Raw genomic sequence first — 9,702 nt, 5'->3', positions numbered from 1 at the left:
CTGGAGCCAGGAATGAGATACACGGGGCCAGGATGAGGAATATTACTACAATAGGGGCTAATTAAGGGATATTATTACTGCAGTGATGTATTTCATTTTTTGAGGACACTGTTTTAAATGTGGGGGGCGGTCCTGTTACTGTGTAGAGTGACACTATGTCGCCTCTTTTTCTTCATGTGGTGCAATGTAGAAGTTGGGAAAAATTAAGTAATGTGTTCTGCAAGCGGAGCTCGAGATAACTGTGTTATTTCCTGCAGAGACGAGTCCTGTCTGGATGAAGTGCTGGCGGTCTGTGCTGGATGAAAGATGAAGGCCGTCACCTAGAGACGTCACTGGTGAGTCAGTGTGACCTATACACTGACACTATACACTGTATACTGAACTGAAGGGTAAATTGACTAGATCAATGGATGTTTGACAGGTTATAGTTTCACACAGCAACTATTTTTCTGGAATAATCTGGCTCATGTATATGATGACCCCATCACATGACCGGGGGCCCACAGTGTCTGAACAGCCCGGGCCCTGGCTACCCTTAATCCACCCCTGGGGTCACCCAACTACCCTATGTCTATACTTAAACGAATCCCTAGGTCACGCTGAGCATAATGACATAGAGTGCCGTCTTTCTACGTCTCTACGAGCCCCGCGCTTCACACTTTCTACTACGCGCTGAGGAAACAGAACAGCCCACAACACGTGACGGAAATGACGTCACACGGGGCAGGCGGCCAGACATTCCAGTAGCGCGTATCGTGTGATGGAGAGCGCTGATTGGCTCGGCGATGTCCTGGCCGTGGTCATGTGACGGTTGCTTGGCTGCCTGCTGCTGCTGTGTGGGACATGGCGCACTGGACGCGCTTTGAGAAGGAGCAGGAGAAGGATGTGAAGCGGCTGATCTCCAGCCTGAGCGGCCTGCGCCAGGAGAGCGACAGGAACTACCAGCTGGCGCTGCAGTATGCCTGGTCCAACTTCAGGTCTGCGCCCATGCATGCACTACAAGCCCCAGCAGTCATGAGTATTACGCTGATCGTGCTCATACAGTACATGTTCCTGTTATGGGCTGTAGCACTACAAGTCCCAGCTGTCATCAGTATTACGCTGATCGTGCTCATACAGTACATGCTCCTGTTATGGGCTGTAGCACTACAAGTCCCAGCTGTCATCAGTATTACACTGTTCGTGCTCATACAGTACATGCTCCTGTTATGGGCTGTAGCACTACAAGTCCCAGCTGTCATCAGTATGCTGATCGTGCTCATACATTACATGCTGCTGTTATGGGCTGTAGCACTACAAGCCCCAGCAGTCGTCAGTTTTAGCGACAGTTACTCTGCTACCGTTAGACTAGGTCTGATTCTAAATTGCTGCAGCAGTTCAAGGAAATTATAAATTTAACCCATTGCTGCTTTATGTAGCAATCCTTAATGGAGAGGGGGCGGGTGGTCCTGGGCAGACAGCAGCGAGCGGAGGGTGCACTGACTGCTCCTAATTAACTACTTACATTCCTGGGTCGCTCCCTGACAGGGGCCTTTAAGCCGTGCAATCCTGATGGTGCACCCAGTGCTTCCTATGGCTCTGGTGACAGAAAAATACCAATAAAATTGTGGGCCATGGGAGAAGGGGACTCCAAAACCAATGTACTAAAGCAAAAATGGCCGCATCATGAAGGGCGTATCACTGGCCCATGGTCAGCACTAAGTGCCAGGCTTAAGGAACGTTCACTGGGCAGTTTCTCCATCTTCTCTTTCCCCGCCTCAGCTTGATTGACAGGTTTCTTTGATGAGCAAAATGCCAAAGCAGTTTGACCTGACCCGTGCTTATTTTCCTTGTAAAAGGAAGGTGAGACTAATGATTCTTTAAGTGTCAGGACTGTGCATCAGGGGGTAGCACTCCGTGGGCTGTAAAGGTGTGCTGAGAGTTGTAGTGTACAACAGCTTGTGTGTTTCAAGGTTTATCTGTTTGGGTTTATCACAAATTACATGAACGGCTAAATGGTGCTTAGATAAACTGCTCTGGGACTCTGCTCTCTGTAGATTCCACCTAGACTAAGGCACTGTGACTCTATTTTCTGTAGATTCCACCTAGACTTTGGCACTGTGACTCTATTCTCTGTAGATTCCACCTAGACTTTGGCAATGTGACTCTATTCTCTGTAGATTCCACCTAGACTTGGGCACCCTGACTCTATTCTCTGTAGATTCCATCTAGACTTTGGCACTGTGACTCTATTCTCTGTAGATTCCACCTAGACTTGGGCACCCTGACTCTATTCTCTGTAGATTCCACCTAGACTTGGGCACCCTGACTCTATTCTCTGTAGATTCCACCTAGACTTCAGCACTGTGACTCTATTCTCTGTAGATTCCACCTAGACTTTGGCACTGTGACTCTATTCTCTGTAGATTCCACCTAGACTTGGGCACTGTGACTCTATTCTCTGTAGATTCCACCTAGACTTGGGCACTGTGACTTTATTCTCTGTAGATTCCACCTAGACTTCGGCACTGTGACTCTATTCTCTGTAGATTCCACCTAGACTTCGGCACTGTGACTCTATTCTCTGTAGATTCCACCTAGACTTCGGCATTGTGACTCTATTCTCTGTAGATTCCACCTAGACTTCGGCACTGTGACTCTATTCTCTGTAGATTCAATCTAGACTTCGGCACCGTGACTCTATTCTCTGTAGATTCCACCTAGACTTCAGCACTGTGACTCTATTCTCTGTAGATTCCACCTAGACTTCGGCACTGTGACTCTATTCTCTGTAGATTCAATCTAGACTTCGGCACCGTGACTCTATTCTCTGTAGATTCCACCTAGACTTCGGCACTGTGACTCTATTCTCTGTAGATTCCACCTAGACTTGGGCACTGTGACTCTATTCTCTGTAGATTCCACCTAGACTTCGGCACTGTGACTCTATTCTCTGTAGATTCCACCTAGACTTCGGCACTGTGACTCTATTCTCTGTAGATTCCACCTAGACTTCGGCACTGTGACTCTATTCTCTGTAGATTCCACCTAGACTTCGGCACTGTGACTCTATTCTCTGTAGATTCCACCTAGACTTCGGCACTGTGACTCTATTCTCTGTAGATTCAATCTAGACTTCGGCACTGTGACTCTATTCTCTGTAGATTCAATCTAGACTTCGGCACTGTGACTCTTGTCTATTCTTTGTAGATTCCATCGGTACCTTGATGTGAGCAGTCATAAGATACAGCGCACCTTGGAAGGGTAACGTAATTTTATAATTCATTATTATACACATAAATGCTTTTACAGCGGAAACATTAAAATGAGCTTTAATTCTAGGATCTATGAAAAGTTTGTGATCCATTCAGATCTGCGTAAGGCCGAGAGCTGGAAGCGCCTCACACAGGAGTTTTTGGATCGTCCTCTTTCAAGCACAGAAGGGACAAAGGTAAGTCCTGAGAGTTTTTTTTTTGTGTGTGTGAATTCTAATTAAACAGACAGTATAAAGACAGTGACATGTCATAGCTCCAGTGTGTAGCGTAAAATTTAATATTTGCAGAGTCGTTTGCTCTTTTCTGGTTTTAGATTTCTGATTCTTAAGAAGGACCTGTGAACCCAGGCAAAAATTACCAGTTTTTGCTCTTTTTTTTGAACCCACTGTTCCCTTGATAATTCCTTTTTTAATAGTATAAATCCAACATACGGTTCCAGAGATATGGGCCTTTTTATATAGTGCTGATTTCTATGGTCTTTACCAATGGAGTGGTTCTCTTCCCTCTGTGTTCTGTATCAGTGTCCCTGTTGTTCTCTTCCCTCTGTAACCTGTATCAGCGTCCCTGTGGTTCTCTTCCCTCTGTAACCTGTATCAGCGTCCCTGTGGTTCTCTTCCCTCTGTGATCTGTATCAGCGTCCCTGTTGTTCTCTTCCCTCTGTGATCTGTATCAGCGTCCCTGTTGTTCTCTTCCCTCTGTGATCTGTATCAGCGTCCCTGTGGTTCTCTTCCCTCTGTAACCTGTATCGGTGGCCCTGTGGTTCTCTTCCCTCTGTGATCTGTATCAGCGTCCCTGTGGTTCTCTTCCCTCTGTAGCCTGTATCAGCGTCCCTGTGGTTCTCTTCCCTCTGTAACCTGTATCAGCGTCCCTGTGGTTCTCTTCCCTCTGTGATCTGTATCAGCGTCCCTGTTGTTCTCTTCCCTCTGTGATCTGTATCAGCGTCCCTGTGGTTCTCTTCCCTCTGTAACCTGTATCAGCGTCCCTGTGGTTCTCTTCCCTCTGTAACCTGTATCAGCGTCCCTGTGGTTCTCTTCCCTCTGTGATCTGTATCAGCGTCCCTGTTGTTCTCTTCCCTCTGTGATCTGTATCAGCGTCCCTGTGGTTCTCTTCCCTCTGTAACCTGTATCGGTGGCCCTGTGGTTCTCTTCCCTCTGTGATCTGTATCAGCGTCCCTGTGGTTCTCTTCCCTCTGTAACCTGTATCAGCGTCCCTGTGGTTCTCTTCCCTCTGTAACCTGTATCAGCGTCCCTGTGGTTCTCTTCCCTCTGTGATCTGTATCAGCGTCCCTGTTGTTCTCTTCCCTCTGTGATCTGTATCAGCGTCCCTGTGGTTCTCTTCCCTCTGTAACCTGTATCAGCATCCCTGTGGTTCTCTTCCCTCTGTGATCTGTATCGGTGGCCCTGTGGTTCTCTTCCCTCTGTGATCTGTATCAGCGTCCCTGTGGTTCTCTTCCCTCTGTAACCTGTATCAGTGTCCCTGTTGTTCTCTTCCCTCTGTAACCTGTATCAGCATCCCTGTGGTTCTCTTCCCTCTGTGATCTGTATCGGCGTCCCTGTGGTTCTCTTCCCTCTGTAACCTGTATCAGCGTCCCTGTGGTTCTCTTCCCTCCGTGATCTGTATCAGCGTCCCTGTTGTTCTCTTCCCTCTGTGATCTGTATCAGCATCCCTGTGGTTCTCTTCCCTCTGTAACCTGTATCAGCATCCCTGTGGTTCTCTTCCCTCTGTGATCTGTATCGGCGTCCCTGTGGTTCTCTTCCCTCTGTAACCTGTATCAGCATCCCTGTGGTTCTCTTCCCTCTGTGATCTGTATCAGCGTCCCTGTGGTTCTCTTCCCTCTGTAACCTGTATCAGTGTCCCTGTTGTTCTCTTCCCTCTGTAACCTGTATCAGCATCCCTGTGGTTCTCTTCCCTCTGTGATCTGTATCGGCGTCCCTGTGGTTCTCTTCCCTCTGTAACCTGTATCAGCGTCCCTGTGGTTCTCTTCCCTCCGTGATCTGTATCAGCGTCCCTGTTGTTCTCTTCCCTCTGTGATCTGTATCAGCATCCCTGTGGTTCTCTTCCCTCTGTAACCTGTATCAGCATCCCTGTGGTTCTCTTCCCTCTGTGATCTGTATCGGCGTCCCTGTGGTTCTCTTCCCTCTGTAACCTGTATCAGCATCCCTGTGGTTCTCTTCCCTCTGTGATCTGTATCAGCGTCCCTGTGGTTCTCTTCCCTCTGTAACCTGTATCAGCATCCCTGTGGTTCTCTTCCCTCTGTGATCTGTATCAGCATCCCTGTGGTTCTCTTCCCTCTGTGATCTGTATCAGCGTCCCTGTGGTTCTCTTCCCTCTGTAACCTGTATCAGCATCCCTGTGGTTCTCTTCCCTCTGTAACCTGTATCAGCATCCCTGTGGTTCTCTTCCCTCTGTGATCTGTATCGGTGGCCCTGTTGTTCTCTTCCCTCTGTAACCTGTATCGGCGTCCCTGCTGTTCTCTTCCCTCTGTGATCTGTATCGGCATCCTTGTGGTTCTCTTCCCTCTCTTTACCCTGTAGTTATCAAGTAGTTGTATGTAGTACCATAACCTTATATTATAATATTAATACATATCCGCTACTGTTTTCTTGCAGACGGATGCTCATTATGCCATACTGTCTCTCCTGCTTTGTTTGTCTGAGTCTCCTTCCAAAAATGACTTTATTGAGAAGCCAAGAGAAAAACCAGCAGGTAATCAGAAGCCTCTCATTTTGGTGAACGTTTCTGTAGAACGGAAATAAAGCTGAAAAGGGAAATCTCCACAATGGTAATATCCTGTAGTAAATAACCAAACATCTGTAATGTGCTTGTAGTTAAGTTCTCTGGTCTGTAATAGTGATGTCATGTTGACTTGGGCATCTCCAGAATGTTGTAACCCGGCTATGAGACACTGTAAGAATATTATAATGTTTTGTACGCTCTATGGACAAAAATATTAGGACACCTACAGTATAGGACATCCAATTCCAAGACATTGGAATGCATTGATGAAGATGTGTGCCCCAATACTTTTGTCAGTGTAGTGGATTTTCTTATCATCCAGGTATGGGGAGAGTCAGAATACACACATCAGACTCCATATAATTGATTGTTACATGTATATGCTGTTTTGTTCCAGTTGAAATGAAGGAGCTTATATAGTAAGGCATACATACATCAGTGGAAATGGCTAATTTTCCTAACCTTTTGGGTGGATTACTGTAGATGAAGAGGAGCCATTTGACTGGGGAAAATACCTGATGGAAGGAGAAGACGATGGTCTCAGCGCAGATGACACACCGGTAAGACTTCTTCACTTTTATATTGTTTTACCCAATTATAATCCCATAAGGAGCATCCAAGCATCTTGTAGGGGACAAAGCCTAATAGAAATTGGACCTATAGTGCTGGGATCTGTGGATGCAATTGCACATAATCCTGTTTTCAAATATGCTAATGAGGTGCTAGGCACACCCTTGGCAAGGCTGATTGGTTCAGGGCACCTTCCACCCACTTATATAATACACGTTCCTCCTCCAGCCCCTTCACTGATCCAATGGCTCGTGTAAAGTGTACGAGTGTAATAAATGCATCAATCATAGACCGGATACAATTCGATCTTAATTTCTGCCACTTTTTTGGGTGTAAATTATGATGAATTTGTCAGCCATACTTTACCACTCCTCCTTCTAAGTTTTTACTCACTTTTCAAAAAGATTCCGAAGCTGGCCAGGAATGATGAAAAAAGGAAAAGCTGCGCAAAATTTTTGCAACATTGAAAACTGCTTAATGAATCGGTGCCCAAAGGTATCGTATTTATTAGGGCTTTCACCCCTACATGAATCTTAGCTAGGACACTTTATTTGTGCCGACAGGCTATTTTTTTTAGGGCAGTTGCAGGTGACCGTTTTCTCCACATCCGAGAAAATCGTTCTGATTATACTGATCTGAGTGTTGATTAAAAAAAAAAATAGCCCCCCTCTTCTCTATGATGTCATATGAGTGTGGTCCGAATTTTTTTGCATGGACCCATAGAGTTAAATGGGTGAGGGCCATCCGATTCTTGGAGAAAATCAGACCTGTGCCCATCCCCATAGAATAACATGGGGACGACGGCTATCCCTGAGAACCAAGAGTAGCACTCATCTGATTTTTACGGTCGCCTGCCCTTAACTGTGAACGTGATCACGTTTCTTATTGTGAGGACACAGAACTTTTATTCACCCTCCCCAGTTCGGTTCTGAGTCTCCTTCGCTTCTCTGTGTCAGTTATTGTCTGCAGGGCTGACATCACATCACTTATCTTAGCGGCTCGTGCTATCGGTTTGGCAGAGCCGCTGAGCTCAATCATTGGCTGCAGCGCTGTCGATGTGACATCAGTGCTGCAGACAACAACAGAAACTTTAAGCAATAGTGGAGACTTGGTTCTGGAGCCTGGAAGGGCAAGATAAGTTCCCTTTTATTCTCATTTTTGAAACAAACTGCAGTCAGAGGCGATGGGATTTCAAAAACCGATAAACTTCTTTAATTTCAGCTTATAAGCCTCGGAGGCTGCATGTTGGCTACTGCTCCATTTATAAATGCTGGAGTAAGTGAAAGTGATTGACGCCTCTTAATGATTTCAGGAATGGTCTGATATTAGTGGAGAGGAAGATGATCAGGAGAACCTCAGTAGGGAGGACTCGGGGATTCAGGACGATCGGACCCCACAAGACGATGGCGATAAGAAGAGCACTGCTCCCGCAGTATCATGGAAAGGTAATTGTGTTGGCTTCTGTGCCACCAGTGTGGCATTTGTATAGTGTGGAGGTACAGAACCCGTATATGACCGTGTTGGCTAGTACATTTACTGACGCCACTAGAATAAATACTTTGTTACCAAATACACAAAAGCCTTAAATGTTTTGGTGTAATATACACTATAATATTCCCCGCACTGCAGATTTGTGGTGCTCTTGATGTTGTTTATTTTCAGCAACCTTTTTGCGCCATTCAGCTAATTTAGGTTACTTACAGTTATTAATTGCTTTTTTGTTGTTGTTGTTGTGTTTTTTTTTTTTTTGTTTGTTTGTTTTTGGAACCTCCTTGTTTACGGAGTTACTTAGCTTTGATAATATTTTGGTAGTCTCGTAGATTATATGCATTTTTCCGTGCAGAAATGTAATGCAAACACATATGCTTATTGTGAAGATCTGAGGTTGTGGGTTGTAATCATCCATAAAATGCACCTAACAATTCTCAGTAGATGGCCACAATGCAATGCCCCCAGCAGTCCACAAGATCCCCTCCCCGGGGCCGATGGTTCCACTGCCCCTGTACCAGGCGAGACCCACTGTCTCCCAACTTTTGGCTGGCCCAGAGCTTTATCCGAGGATGCTTGAGTGCTAATAGAGCATCTTTGGCTGTAGTACTATGTTCGAGTCACCATGATTGCTGTTTATTAGGCAATCCCTGCATGTGTTGTGACTGTAACAGGTGTGAGACATGCGGGCACGGGGACTCGAACATATTTTTCTAACACACCAAGGATACTGTATCAGCACCTGAGCATGGTCAGATAACACCTTATCCCAGCACGTTCACTCATCACTATCAGTCAATGCTTTGCGTGTGTAGTTTGCTATACTTGTATTTGCTAATAATCAAAAAAAGCAACGTGGGGTCCCCCCTATTTTTGATAACTTTGCTAAGGTAAATTATCCTATCAAAAAAAGCTTGGAGAACTCTTTTTAAACTCAACAAATCTTTAAGAAACACAATAATTAGTAAAACGTAAGTTATAAGGTAGCACATGATTGGACAATTCAAGTAAGAAGTGGCATTAGTGCTTGACAATTCTTAAAATGCTTTATCTCAAAAAAGCCGTCCTCATTATCTGGGAGTATGGAGCTATATTAACTGTATATCCACATAATTATTACATGTTTTAATAATTATTGTGTTTAGTAAAGATTTGTTGATTTTAAGAAGAGTTCTCCAAGGATAATATAATTGTTTTTCAGGAGACTTAGTATTTTGTGCCCAAAAATATCAGATATTTTTTGCCAAGGTAAAGCAGGCAGCTCTGGCTTATATTATCAGGCTGGGAAGATCCATGGTTATTGGTCCATTCCCATCCTAAAAATGCCAGCCCACAGCCGCTCCAGAATTGGCGCATCCATTAGATGCGCCAGTTCTGGCAATTTGCCAGGCTCCTCCTGATTGCCTTTGTGTGATGGCAATTGGGGTTGATGACAGCTGTGCTTTGTCAAAAATCACAGCTGCCCTCAACCCTTGGGGTTAGTAATGTAGCTTTTTCTATCAGACACAATTATTAACCTAATAATAAAAAAAATAAAAACACACACACAAAAAAATCCTCCGTACTATTCCTCGTTCCCCAATTTATTAAAAAAAAAAAAATCCCATTCATGTCCGCCATAATCCAGCGAATCCAAAGTAGCTCAGAAAGGATA

General features: G+C 45.1%; 1 protein-coding gene across 1 annotated transcript in view; it reads left to right on the top strand.

Moving 5' to 3' along the window:
• Nucleotides 1-699: 699 nt before the first annotated feature.
• TUBGCP5 (tubulin gamma complex component 5) overlaps nucleotides 700-9,702 on the top strand; it is a 96,577-nt gene continuing 87,574 nt past the window's right edge. Inside the window, exons 1-6 of the mRNA XM_077296894.1 lie at nucleotides 700-977; nucleotides 3,190-3,243; nucleotides 3,322-3,430; nucleotides 5,864-5,960; nucleotides 6,474-6,550; nucleotides 7,873-8,005. Coding sequence (XP_077153009.1) covers nucleotides 844-977; nucleotides 3,190-3,243; nucleotides 3,322-3,430; nucleotides 5,864-5,960; nucleotides 6,474-6,550; nucleotides 7,873-8,005 — 604 coding nt within the window. The 5' untranslated portion in view covers nucleotides 700-843. The remainder of the gene's footprint in view (nucleotides 978-3,189; nucleotides 3,244-3,321; nucleotides 3,431-5,863; nucleotides 5,961-6,473; nucleotides 6,551-7,872; nucleotides 8,006-9,702) is intronic.

This window comes from Ranitomeya variabilis, chromosome 3 (assembly GCF_051348905.1).
Source record: "Ranitomeya variabilis isolate aRanVar5 chromosome 3, aRanVar5.hap1, whole genome shotgun sequence".
Classification (NCBI taxonomy): Eukaryota; Metazoa; Chordata; class Amphibia; order Anura; family Dendrobatidae; genus Ranitomeya; species Ranitomeya variabilis.
Note: the sequence above shows the minus strand (reverse complement) of the source record. Positions and strands in the feature narration are given on the sequence as shown.